The following is a 14556-nucleotide window of genomic DNA, read 5'->3' on the forward strand; positions in this document are numbered from 1 at the left end:
CGACTTTCGTTTTTATGACCGTCCTCCTATGTAGTTGGAACCACTGTGTGACGATTGAGTTACTGATAACGTTTCATTGTAGTTATTGAAAACAGTTCTCTATTTACTTTTAAAATCTATATTAAAAAAAAAAAAAAAAACTACAGTTTAAGCAAAACAGTCAATCTAGGTTCAGCGTTTCAATCGTCATCATCATTTTGCAACTAGCAAACATCGAATGCATAACAATCATTTGAAATGTACTAGAACTAGAATTGTTTATTTTATTAGTTCCCAGAAGTTTTTCACTAGTCATGTGGTCTATGTGATACATTCTGAAAAAAAAACAAGAAAGAAAAAAAAATAAAATTAATGATTAATTATGATATTTGCAGGAATTGGTTCAAACGTTACCGAGTGAGTCGAATGATTTGAAAATTGACAACGTACGCTCACAGAATACACCAGCATTCTCAGATATGAGCTGTTTAATCAACGCCAAAGTAGCAGGCATAGACATTGAGTTTATGATTGACTCAGGGGCGCAAGTGAATACGGTTACGAAAGTATCGTTCAACAAAATCGTAGCTGACGAGATATCATCATCCAAAATTTTTACAATTAGTAACTTCGCTGACCAACCACTTAAAGGCTATGCTTCAAATGATCCCATTGAAGTAGTTGCTGTTTTTACAGCTGAGTTGTTCATATCTGAAGATCGGCCCATAACGCTTGAGAAGTTCTACGTTGTAGATGAAGTGCGAGCACTATTAGGTTTCAATACTGCTGTCAGATACAGTATACTAGACATCGGCCTAAACGTACCTGTGCGGGCGCAACAACTTTTCAATCTAAGCGGATCTAATATTGCCCATATTGAATCTTCAGCACCGTCAGCAGAATTTCCCAAATTCAATGTACCCCCTGTTACGCTTCGATATGACCATAATATGCCGCCCTCGCGAAACGTATATACCCATATTCCTGCAGCATTCAAGGAACTAACCAAGCGGAAGCTCAGCGAGTTACTAGCTTCTGGAATAATAGAGGAAGTAACACCTAACATGGACAGGTCATTTTGCTCATCCTTACTTGTTGTGCCTAAGGGCAGGGATGATATACGTCTCGTGATCGATTTGAGGGGTCCTAACAGAATGATTTATAGAACGCCTTTCAAAATGCCAACGTTTGAATCAATTTTGATGGAGCTCCATGGCGCGGAATGGTTTTCTACCATAGACATGAAAAATGCCTTTTTTCATATAGAATTAGACCAAAACTCACGCCATCTCACGAACTTTTTTGCGGGCGAAGGAATATATAGGTATAAGAGACTACCATTCGGGCTTTGCAATGCTCCTGATATTTTTCAGGAAGTGTTGCAAACAGTAATTCTTGCCGGATGTGAAGGAGTTGTCAACTACCTGGATGATATTATGATCTTCGGCAAAAACAAGGACGAGCACGACAAAAATTTGGCGAAAGTGATGGAATGCTTGAGAAATCACAACGTTTTGATTAACGAAGAGAAGTGTAAATTTGGGCAACAATCGGTAGATTTCTTAGGATTTCTTGTGTCTTCCAATGGATGGAAACTGGCAGACGAAAAGATCACAGCACTCAAAAACTTTAGGAGTCCGGAAACCCTTGCGGAGATTAAAAGTTTTTTAGGGTTGATCAATTTCATTGAGAAATTCATTCCCCACCGGGCTCAACGTACGTGGAGACTTCGTGAACTGTCAAAATCTGAACATTTTTATTGGGACCAAGGATTGGAGGAAGAATTTGAGTATTTGAAGAATGACGCATGGAGAACGATAACCACACTTGGTTACTACAGTAGGTTCGACCAAACTGAACTTTACGTCGATGCGTCTCCTTATGGTTTGGGCGCCGTTTTAGTTCAATTCGACAAGGAAAATAATCCACGAGTGATAGCCTGCGCATCGAAAACACTAACTGCTGCGGAGCAAAAGTACCCCCAAACTCAGAAGGAAGCGTTGGCGATGGTTTGGGGCGTTGAAAAATTCTCAATGTATCTGATGAGCATATCGTTCACGATAAGAACCGATGCTGAGGCCAACGAATTTATTTTTGGTGGTCTACATAGAATCGGCAAGCGAGCAGTAACCAGAGCGGAATCCTGGGCCTTAAGGTTACAACCATACAACTTTACCGTGAGAAGAATTCCAGGAAACCTCAACCTTGCTGATGCTCTCTCCAGACTGGTAGTCCAGAGCCCACCGGAAAATTCATTCGACGATGAAGCAGATGATAAGCACCTGCTGTACTTACTAGATGTAGGTGCGATGGAGCTGACATGGGACGAGATTGAAACGGTTTCAGAACATGACATAGAGCTCAGTAATATTAAAACAGCTATTGAAACTGGCAAGTGGGAGAGCGGGCTACGAAGATATGAATCACAAGCAAGCAGTCTTCGAACTATCGGATGTATGATATTTAAAAACGATCAAGTGGTGTTGCCACATCCGTTGCGCACAAGAGCTATAAACTCAGCTCATCAAGGCCACATGGGAATTTCATCCACAAAGCGTATAATGCGCGAATACTTTTGGTGGCCGGGCATGAGTAGCGATATTGAGGCGCACGTGAAAGGCTGCGAAACGTGTCTTTTGCTCTCTAGGAAAAATCCCCCAATCCCCCTGACCAATAGAGAGCTTCCAAGAGGCCCATGGGAGATACTCCAGATCGACTTTTACACGGATAAAGAATTTGGGCATGGCGAATTTCTCGTGGTGGTAGATGTGTACTCTAGATACCTTCACGTAATGGAGATGAAATTAATCAATGCCGAATCGACAATCGATGCGTTGAACAAAATCTTTCTAGTCTGGGGGTATCCGTTGATCATACAAAGCGATAATGGGCCACCTTTTCAGAGTGATCTGTTCATCAAGACGTGGCAAAACAGAGGCATTTCAGTTCAAAAATCAATCCCAATGAGTCCTCAATCTAACGGCGCAATTGAAAGGCAAAACCAAGGTCTGAAGAAAGCATTGGCTGCATCTAAACTGGATAACGTTAACTGGCGAATGGCACTCGAGAGTTATGTACACAGCCACAACAAGGTACGACCCCTATCGCGTCTAGGAGTCACTCCATTTGAAATGCTCGTCGGGTGGAAGTACCGTGGCACCTTTCCTTGCCTGTGGGATGCCTGCTCGGGCAATGAGCTGGACCGTGAAGAAATAAGGGAAAAAGACGCGTTCTCGAAGCAAGAGAGTAAAAGATATGCAGATTTAAGACGTGGGGCTAAGGAATCCGATCTGATAGTAGGAGACAGAGTTGTTCTCTCACAACAGAGACGGACTAAATCCGATCCCACTTTTGGATCTGAAAAATACACAATACTGGCCAGAGATGGGGCAAAAATTGTTGTAAGGAGTGACCGAGGAGTAGTATATTCGCGCAACGTCGAGGATGCCAAGAGGGCTAATCTGAATTACGATGAAAGCATCCCACAGGAATCTGGTGTTCTTAGTCCTAACGTTGATTCAACAGGAGGTACAAGTAAATGTCAGTAAAATGTTTCAGAACTTCAATTAATTAAGGATTTTCTTATAGGTGGAGTAAAAGAAACGAGAGTGGAAAGAGTACAGCAGACAACAGATAACTTTTCACGATCGAGACTCAAACGTGACATCAAAACACCGACTAAGTTTAAGGACATGGTTCTCTATCAATTATACGATTAACAGCAAAGATCGATGTCTCATGTTAATTTATCAGTCATCGAATCGCCGTTTTATCAATCACTGGCAAAAAAAAGATGAATAAATTGTATCAAACTTACATTTTTGGCGTTTTGCATTACAGTTGGGAAACTCGAATTTTCCAGATCCCCTTAATGTTCGCAGCTGTTGTTGTCGATTGTAAATTGGCGTCCCAGCTCATCTTCAAACGATGTTTTTGGACTTTAGTTTTTGGGGTTTCGTTTGTCCGCCCGAATGAGCATAACTTCGTGACGTGGATGAAACGGATTGTCCTCTCCCTCTGTTCGCAGTTCCTCCAACAAGTTACTATCCGAGTACGGCACAGCATCTCAGCAATCTCCCGAAAACAATCCGCCAACTGTTCAGAAAGTTACGGCCCAACAGTAACAACTACCTAGCTCACCTAGCTACGATAGTTTTCATTTGTTTTCCTGATTGTGATCTGTTGTGACTGTGAGCAACGCGTTGAATTTGACATTGCGGGTGGGTAAACAAAGTGAAGTTGGCTGAACGTGATGTTCATAAATTGTACACGGAGAAATCAGACCAAAAAAAAAAAAAAAGGTTCCTACTCAAATTTGGGTAAACTGCATTTAGGGCATCTAGTTTTACCCACGGTTGGGTTGTTTTGCCTCTCTCTCGCAACAGCAACGTTGTCAGAAACAGAGAGAGATGCACCGACCCAGCATTGAAGTTCAATGGAATAAGTCAAAATTGGGTTCTTTCGAGTTTACCTAACTTAAGACTTAAAGTTTAAGTTGATTTAACCCACTACGGAGACTTCGAAAGCTAACTCTGGGTAATTTTTTTTTGGATTGAGTTTTTTTTTTTATTTTTCTTCGCTTTTGTCAAACGAAAACTACCTAATGATAGCTATGCAGTCTAATCTAAAATTGGGTTATCCCGTGCACTGAAGAGCCGAATTAGATTAAAAAAGTCAAAGTTGGGTTGATTTGTGGCTCCGTGTAAGGGGTCATGCCGCCGGTGATGACGATGATGCTCAAATTTTATACACGGAAACAAACAATGTATAATACTCGTCATAGTTTTTATTATTAATATTCCAGAGTACTTTTAGAATTAATTTTTATAACAGACAATTAGTGCATCGATGCACCTTAAAGAGTAGATGAGAGAGTGATTGTGGAGTATGGGAATGGTGAAATGCATTTAGTTGATTTTTAATATGTGAACTCAGTTGTTATTACCATTGCAGTTACATTGGCCCTTTTTAAATGTTTTTCTCGAACAAATATTGAAGGTTCGGAGAACGTGCACCTTACGTTCTCATAATTTTGTAGACATTTTCAAACTAGTCGATAAATGAATTGAGAGAAGAGAGCAGATTCTCAGTCATTCGTTTTATTCTCAGAATCATTATAAAACAATTGAGTACTTCTCTCTCAAGATTTTGTGGAGAGAATAGGTTCGGATTTAGGTTGAAAGTCTAAGCTGAGTCAGTTTGAAGAGTATAGCGATCGACAACGGACGCAAAATGGAGCGCGGTTTCGACGAGTCAACCGGAGATGGTTTGGCGGGAGCTTACGTGGTTTCGGCCGATCACCACGATAGTTCGGAAGAAAGGGAAACATTTATTGTTCCCTCCGGACACGACAATTTCTACTCAACTTTTAGATCTTGATGTAATCATTTACATCTAAAAAGATGTTAAGGTAACTGAAAAAAGGCTGATCGATTCTGTATACAAACTCACACATTTTAATCATAGGCTTTTATCTGGCTTAGTGCTTAGGTGTACGGATTTCGGTCCCACACGGTACGGAGAAAACTGCTTTTTTCAATTTAGACATTCCGTCAAATTTTATTTGGACCTTTTCACCTCAAGACGGGGTTGGTGGTCCGATGGCTACCGCTTCTGCTTCATATGCAGAAGGTCATGGGTTCAATCCCAGGCCCGTCCCTTTCCTCGTACTTTGTAGTTGTATATCTCTCACTTGCTTCTATCTTCCATTCTAAATATATCACACTCAAACTATTCGTTCATAGCAAACGTTAGAACCAGAGACGGACAAGAAACCGTTTCCCTGACGCTTCCATTCTTCCACGCGCACGCCTTTCTTACGCCTGATACATAGGCAGTCTGCTAACCACAAAAGCAAACCTCTCTGCCATGCCTTTCCCTCAATCCATACACTCCCGCATGAACTGACGTGGATGCAGTGGAATATACGGTCTACGTGGGAGTCAGTTCAATGCATCATCAATTCCTCCCCCTTCCCCTCATTGGTCTGCATTCTGACGTGGCAGGTGCCATTGTTGCCTAAAAATAGAAGATCACCAGCACTTATACACTGAGGATGCCTGTTAGTCCCAAGCAGTCATTCGGTTGGTTCCTTGTGTAAGTGCAGCTGATCTGGCGATACTGGAGTGCATCCACGGGCGGCCAATCAAGCTCAAGCTCAAGCTCAAGCTCCGTCAAATTTTATTTGGACCTTTTCACCTCAGTGCACAGCATACTAAATTGTGTAATGATTCATTGAACAAACGGCGTATATTTTTGTCTAGTGTAGCTGTCAAAGAGGCAAAATACAACAACAAATTTTATAAACAATTAAGTAGAATATTCATAACAGCGAACAAATCAGTAATTAGACTACTTTATTATTATATATTAGCGGTGTTCTACTCAGCCTGTTACAATCGTAGTCTATTTCAAAGATCGCGGAATGGCTTCTTCGCCGACTAATATCGATGATGGATGTCGGCTCTGTTTGAATCCGTTTGTCGAAAGTTACAGCACTATCGAAAGCCCTTTGGTGAAGGAACAGATGGAGAAGGTTTTTAAATTTCCGGTGAGTATCTTATTTTGTTTATTTTGCTAGTATATCACTGCAATGGATATTCACCAAATCGTGAACCGAAAAGCAAAACCCTCAGTACCTAAATAACAAATATTTACATACTTTACACAGATTGAATTTAAAAATGGATTGAGCTCTAGCATTTGTCAATCATGCTCGAATACTATAACTGATTTCTACCATTACTCGGAAGAAGCGCGTAAGAATCAAGAGTTTTTGGAAGCTGAGTACTCTGACGAAGAAGTTGGAACGTCCCAAAATTATCCAACATTCGAAAACCAAATAGACTCGGATGACAGTCAATCGTACGGTCCAAGGGCAAAAATTTTGGCAATTGAATCGATCTACAGTGAGGAAACAGACATTCAGCAGGAGCAGGAACCGATTGACAAAACATCAAAAAAGGACGTAAGCACTCAAACAGGTATTGAAGATTCCTCTCCAAAGAAACCTGCGGAGGATGATGAGGATAAATTTCTCAAGGAACATTTTGCGTTGAATTGCGATATTTGTGCAGCCAGTGTTTCGAGCTTCACACTACTACGCAGTCATTTCGAAAATGTACACCATCTCAAAAACGCATATGTGAAATGTTGCAACAAAGTGTTTCACGAACGAAGTACTATCGTTGAACACATTCGCTGCCAAAGCCACCATGTTTGTCTACAGTGTAAGAAATATTTTAGATTTAAATCGGCTTTAACAACGCACATAGCCAATGAACACTTTATCGGCAAGCACCCTCATACTTACACCTGCGGTCATTGCAAAGCGCATTTTTCGTGTGAAAAGGATTTGAATTCACATATTGGCGAATCGCACACTAAAAGCGAAGAGCAGCAGTGTCTAATTTGTAACCAAAGGGTTCGTCTTCATCGCTACCAACGACACATGGAAGAAGTTCATGGTACAACCAAAGGAAATAGAATTGTGCACAAATGCGTTCACTGTCCACGGTATTTCCGGGATAAATCTTCCCTAAACTTACACATGAAATGCAGTCATCATGAGTGTGCCAAATGCCACAAGTTTTTTGAAAGTCAGCTTTTACTGAACAAGCACATTGTAGCAGACCATCGCATGGGCTTTGTGTGCGAATTTTGCAGTAAGCATTTCATAAGCAGAACCCCGTACGAGCTACATGTGAAACTACACAAAGAATCGGAAGCTCCCGAGGGTTTGTAAACCACTGAAACAGCACAGATTGTGTTTCAAGAATTCGAAAAAGGAATGTGTGGAATGAATGTCTACCAGCTGGACTGTATCAATTCCTTGACAGCAGATTGAGAATAGCAAGGTGATATTCATACTCGGTGGCGTAATAGGTTAGTTCTTGTTTTAGGTTATCAATAAAAGAAATCTCAGAAATATAGTCAACCTTGTCAACGACCATTTGAAGATTCCTTGGATCGATTTGCAACTTTGTAGCTCTCTGAGTAATAAATCATTTATCTTGTTAGTGATATATTTTGAATGAGACACCGAATTTATTATTGTACAGTCACACCAATGTTTCGAATACGAATCCTACAGAAGTGGATCAGTGAGAGAAGAGGATCCTTGAATCAAACGAATCCATATTATGAATCAGAATACTGCAACAGTCATTAATCTGCGTGCCAAACAAAAGGTGTATTGTGTATAAGCGAAATTAAACACCTTTGTAGGATTCGTGCTAGAGTTTTTTCAGTGCTTATTCTAACTTCTGATTTAATTTCTGATAAAATTTTTGCAGAAAATCGTGGGAAATACATTACAGTCAAACTGATATCTGATGGTACCTTCTGCTTTTAGAAATATTGAGTCCTGGAACACAAATGATTTGGAAAGCTGTTTGTGGAATCATCATAGTAATTATGTGCCAATTTTCGATTTTTTATGCTAAAGTAGGCGAAAATCGCATGACTGGGTTGAAAATTAGTGTTCCTTCCCTAGTGTAATGCGTGGCAATGTTTGGCTTTTTTTATTGAGTCATGAGATCTCTAAAGTTTTTATTTTTAAGACACTTACTGCCGTTATACGCATAATTATCCCATGTTACTTTTTGTGCATTTTGACTTTTTGTCATCAAACAGGTTATTTTTACGTATAGAGTAGTGTTTGATCCTTTGCTCGAGTCACTTGCTCCTGCGGGGGCGGGTGATGTGAGCAGGATCAATCGTGTTGCGCGTCGCTCGAGAGGTATGATAAATTAGTGGCGCGGATCGCGAAGCACGGTCATCTATGCTCATGCTCACAAATAAACAAATAATTATTTATCATGGTCTAATCAAACAAACATCCCTCCCAGTAACCTTTGTGGAGATGCAGAGGCGAACACGGTCTCCAAATAGCAAAGGTTACACACTAACATTCACGCAGAGAAAACAATTTTGATTTCAAAAATATTCTGAATCATAACCACAAATTTTCTGTATTATTTGCCGGCTTATAATAGCCTTTCATTGTTTTAATTACTGCTGATGATTTAGTTCAAAAATATTTATTTTTGAATTTGACAGCTGAGTGTAACACGGTTCAACAAAATATTTTTTTGATTTAATGTATTTTTCTTATGAAACAACAATATTTTTGCATTCAAATAAAATTCTACTGTTTTAAAACAAAGTCTCGCTGTTTTTTGCTATTATAATATTTTTATTTGAAATAATAACACCTTTTCATTACACTCAGGCTTCTCCTTTTTCATTTTGTTATTATTTTGAAATACAAAACAAAAAGATTATGACTTGGAACGCTTAATTTATTTACATTATTTATTGACATGTTCTAGGTACCTGTGCCACTTTACAAAGACGAGATGAAATTAGCAGCTCAATTGCATTCTACTAAATTAGCATCCATGTATATATAATCTTGTGTGTAACTGCAATCATTAAAAATAGCTAATTAAAATCAGCATTCTAGAAAAATTGGTCATAACTTTCCAAGAATGGTTTTGATAGTTTTTTCAGATGTTCCAAAACGATTAACTTAACTTTTCTTGATGCAATTTTCTCCATGTCAAAGCAAAAGTTCTTGAAAAGCATAGAAACACAATACAATTTAATCGATTCATAAGCTTAATTTGTAGTTTGAAGTATCTCGTTTCATACCATAGTTGTATTTTGGTAAAAATATTACAGTGGGATTCCGTTTTTGGCAACAAAGTCTAAATTTTCAGTTGCCAAAAACGGAACCGTGGCAAAATCGGAACCCATTTTTTTGAATTTCAAAAATATCATTTTGATGTTGTTCCATTAAAATTATGGAACCAAATGATGGCCAGACTTCCGAACGGTCAATTTTGAAGTAGATTTCCGGAGGATAGGACTATGTTATGAATCTGAAGATCCGTCATATTTATTTTGACAGGCGTGTTCTACACACTTTTTATAGCTGAAATATCTTCAATGATGTTTTATAAACTTTATGTATACTATTTGTATACCTAGGTCATGTAAAAACAATAATCGCTTAAAGGACCTTTGTTCAAGAACAGAACAATTCCTCAAAGTAGTGTAAGAATACAGAAATTTCATTGGGCAGCGTCCATTTATTACGTAACACTAAAATTGAAATTTTTTGACTCCCTACCCCCCCCCCCCCCTCCGTAACGCTTTTTGTATGAAAAATTTCAAACATTTGTATGAGCCGTAACGCTTGAGCCTACTCCCCCCCTCCCCCTAGAGCGTTACGTAATTTGTGGATGCCGCCTTGGAAGCGTATTTACAAAAAAAGTTCTTGGTGTTACAAAACTGAATGATTCTAGTTAAATAAACTTAAAGAAAAAATTGTCTTTATTTTCATCCCAAGCGTCAAATTTGACGATTATTTTAAATTAAATTTCTTGCATATTAAGGCATCTGATATCAAATGGTTGACCACAGTCAAAGAGCACACAAAACCAGCTGAAATTATTTGCTGTACCAATACAAAACTATCATATTTGTTGGAACATGATATTGACTAAGCCTTCAATAGTATTTTCCATAGAAATGTGGGCTTCGTAGCCGTGAGGTTAGCGGCGTCAATCGTTTAAGCATATTGTACTACGGAGTGTAGGTTCGATTTCGTGGAGGTTCGCCCCTGTCGGAGGAATCTTTTCGTCAAACAAAAATTCTTCATCTTCAATGAATAATTGTTCCGTGTGTCCGTTGTATAATATAAGTGCAGCCTTTGGTTTAAGACGGTGTATATTGTCTTTTAAATATGGATGAAAAATTCCTCTAAAAAGTATTACAAAATGGTATAGAACCCGTTTGTGTTCTAAACTAGCTTGCTAGGAATCCACAGAATCTTGCTTAGAATTTTTTGGAGCTTACTTAGGAGCCAGATATGAATTCACATCTACCCAAGAGCTTGCTAATAATTTTGAAGATAGCGCTTAAACTTTCAAGATTCGATATTGCTGAAGATTCTCAAGTTTCCGATCGAAATTCTCAAAAGTTTATAAGGACTTTCCAGAGTGCCACTAGCAATTCCCGCATTCCACTTGAAACCTATTCAGATTCCGCAAGATCTTACCAAAAATGTTCAAAATACGATTAAGAATCCGCAGTATTCCTCTAAAAATTCACAGGCTGCTTTAGAAATCTTAGGAGTTTACAAGGAATCGACAGCTTTTGCACAGCATCCACAATATACATTCTCAGGTTCCCGCAAGAAACCCCTAAGTAATATCCAATAGGAATTCCCAAATTTCGCACAGTATTTCCAAGAATTCGCTGAAAATTCTCAAATGCTCATATTAAAAATATAGGAGTCAAAAAACGTAAGGATTATCCAGAATCAAGTTAGACAACCCCTAGACCCAGCCAGGGGTCACCAGGATCTCGTAAGGAACATTTTGATAATTTCATGCTTGAATTAAAACACTTGATATGGCACGTAGTATACTCTAGCTTGAGTAATACTGGAATATAATGTTGGATCGTTTCTTAAAACAAGTAATTTGCTTCTTTTGCTATGGTATGTTCTACATAAGCAATACATGTGATTCTACAATAAAAAGAATAGTGAGCTGAAATGGCGAAACGAAATTGTAGATGAATATTCTGTGTGATGTTTAGACTTTTTGTTCCTCTTATGTCAATGTTGCTTTGTTAAGAAAAGCTGTTCCAAATCTGAAGAAAACTGACTTTACTAATTACAATTATTTACCGGCATACTCAAATGGGCTGGTCATAAAACGTGAATGCCTGAGAAAAGACAAACGATGTTGGAACTCTAGTTGATACTAGTAGATACTCAGATATTAATGACTTCATGAAACGTTGCGACTATACGGCCATCTAGAATAAAATAAGCGCATACGCTGCTCCATCGCGAGCTAGCTCATCAGCCAATTCATTTCCAACGATGGAAGAATGGCCAGGTACCCATACAAGGTTTACAGAGTTGACTGAATTCAGTTCCTCAAATTGAGTTCGACATGCGATAACAAGCTTCGACCTTGAGTTGGCCGAAGCGAGAGCTTTTATAGCAGCTTGACTATCTGAACAGAAGTATATGACTTTACCCATTACGCGCTGTTGAAGTGCTGATTGCACTCCACACATAAGGGCAAATATTTCCGCCTGAAAAACGGTGCAGTTTCTACCAAGTGAGTAAAACTGATTCAGCCTTAGCTCCCGAGAATATACTCCTGCACCAGCTCTACCTTCAAGAAGAGAGCCATCAGTGTAACATACTATATTGTTTGATATACTTCTTTCCAAATAGCCAGACGTCCACTCTTCCCGTGAAGGGAATTGTGTGATAAATGTACTGTAAGGAAAGTGACAAGCAATTGTGAGATCACTTGGAGCAAGGACAATTTTGTCCCAATTCACCAAAAGTGGAAACAACGAAGTGTGTGTAGATCTACGATTCACAGGATTTTTCTCCAGTAGATCCAGTACCCATAAACGGTAAGAGCAAGAAAGTGCTTCTTGTTTAAGATATATGTGTAGTGGCGCAACATCGAAAAGGGCCTCGAGCGCTGCTGAGGGAGTTGTAGAGAACGCACCAGACATCGCCATCAAGCACATCCTTTGGAGATGGCCCAATTTTGATTGGATTATTCTCACTTCGCCCTTTTGCCACCACACAAAACATCCATATGCCAATATTGGTCGAACAACTGTTGTGTAAATCCATTTGATATATTTGGGTTTGAGGCCCCAAGTTTTACCAAAGGTTCGCCGGCATTGACCGAAGGCCATACAAGCTTTTTTGACTCTGAAATCAATGTGAGCTGTCCATAAAAGTTTGGAATCTAGAATGACTCCGACATACTTTACTTGATCAGTCACATTAATCTCAGTGCCAAAAAGACGTAAAGGTCGAATTCCATCGCGGTTTCGTCTTTCCTTAAACAGAACAATAGATGTTTTATTCGGGTTAACCGAAAGGCCATATTGGCGACACCAACTCTCGACTACCTGAAGAGCATCAGGTCGAATAGGGTGCTTATGCACATACCAACTATCAGAGCTAGATAGTCGTCGGCAAATCCATATGTTGGAAACCGCTATTATTGAGTTGCCTCAATAGCGTATCTGCTACGAGATTCCACAAAAGTGGTGATAAGACTCCCCCTTGGGGGCATCCGCAAATACTCAATTTTCGAATCGCTGCTTGACGCAATGTCGAGAAGAGATGTCGGTTTTTGAGCATTTGATGAATCCAATTGGTAATCATTGTAGGTTTCGTGCTGCTTCCAATATGGCATCGAAAGACATGTTATCAAAGGCACCCTAAATATCCAAGAAAACACCCAAGCAGGATTGCTTCTGAGCGAATGCTTTCTCGATATCGTATACAACTTTGTGTAAAAGAGTCACTGTGGACTTTCCAGATTGGTAAGCATGTTGATTCACACGAAGAGGCATGTTTGGCAAATAAACATCACGGATGTGATGATCGATAATGCGTTCCAGACATTTCAGAAGAAAAGAGGTCAGACTGATTGGTCTAAAACTCTTCGCTTCTTCATACGACGCACGTCCTCCTTTCGGGATAAACTTTACAGTAATTCTCAGATATTAATGACTTCATGAAACGTTGCGACTATACGGCCATCTAGAATAAAATAAGCGCATACGGTGCTCCAGAACTTGTGACTGGACATAAATCAATTACTGATTACTGAGACGTCTGATTTGAAAACGGTCTTCGGCAAATTTGTAGCTGATTATTGTTTCTCACACACGCTCAAAAAAGCGTTCTGGAAAACGTGAACTGTCAAAAATACACCGTGAACTACCATGATTGGTCTCGTATACATGATCTAGTTCACGGTGTATTTTTGCTTGTTGACGAGTTCACGCCTGCTGTTCACGGATACGAGAACGGATTTTTTTCTGTGCAGTATCGACGTATTCTAATCTCCCAGAGCACATGGGCAAACACAATGACCGATTGAATGAATTGGTTGCTTTTCTCATAGTAATTCCCATATAAACTTTAAAGTGTGGAGCAAAAACGATTTCTTGAAGAGTGGTTCAATGTGTAGTCAGTCCAAGCTAAGCTAAGCTAAGCAGTTTATTTTTACGTATAGTTTTAGAAAACACTTACCAAAAATTAACTCTCAAACCCCAAACGTCTGACTTTTCATTAAAAATGAACTTTAAAAAATCATAACTTGGCCAATTATTAATCAATTTTGGATCTTTTGGTCTCAAACAAACCGCATACTCCTCAAGATTTATTGTGTTCCGGAAGAAATGGGATTGGCCAATTGGTTCCGCAGTTATTCCGGATTCAAATGGGGTATATTCGTTCCGGAAGTGATAGTTCCCTTAGACTTTTCAAGATTAGCGGTAAGAAAATTATTCATTGTGTACTTTCTATAAGTAAAAAGCTGCCAGAAGGTCGAATGACATTGGTTCTCATTGATTCTGGCCATTTCGGATACCCGGTCACCTGGCACCGGTTCCTGAATGTACCCAGAGAGGACATTTTCTGAAATTCAAAGAATACTATCGTGCGACGGCTCAAAATTCATGATTTTTATCCGGAACATCATAGATATAATGCCAAAGACCAATATGAGG

At 39.3% G+C, this 14556-nt stretch overlaps 1 protein-coding gene and 1 long non-coding RNA gene across 3 annotated transcripts; one reads left to right on the plus strand and one right to left on the minus strand.

Moving 5' to 3' along the window:
* Positions 1–231: 231 nt before the first annotated feature.
* LOC110675419 lies at positions 232–4267 on the minus strand. Its single transcript, XR_002499480.1, has 2 exons — positions 3797–4267; positions 232–314 (listed from the first exon to the last, which is right to left on the minus strand). It is a non-coding gene; the product is annotated as an uncharacterized LOC110675419 (long non-coding RNA).
* A 1952-nt stretch (positions 4268–6219) lies between these two features.
* LOC5578173 (zinc finger Y-chromosomal protein 1) lies at positions 6220–8015 on the plus strand. Of its 2 annotated transcripts, XM_021840383.1 has the most exons (3): positions 6228–6321; positions 6384–6529; positions 6650–8015. In XM_021840383.1, exons 2-3 carry the CDS (start codon positions 6404–6406, stop codon positions 7721–7723), a joined length of 1200 nt encoding a protein of 399 aa, XP_021696075.1. In that variant the 5' UTR covers positions 6228–6321; positions 6384–6403; the 3' UTR covers positions 7724–8015. The 2 variants fall into 2 exon arrangements, with proteins under 2 accessions (XP_001663744.2, XP_021696075.1); XM_001663694.2 differs by having other exon boundaries at positions 6220–6529.
* The last annotated feature ends 6541 nt before the right edge of the window (positions 8016–14556 follow it).

The sequence above is a fragment of the Aedes aegypti genome, chromosome 2, assembly GCF_002204515.2.
Source record: "Aedes aegypti strain LVP_AGWG chromosome 2, AaegL5.0 Primary Assembly, whole genome shotgun sequence".
Taxonomy (NCBI): Eukaryota; Metazoa; Arthropoda; class Insecta; order Diptera; family Culicidae; genus Aedes; species Aedes aegypti.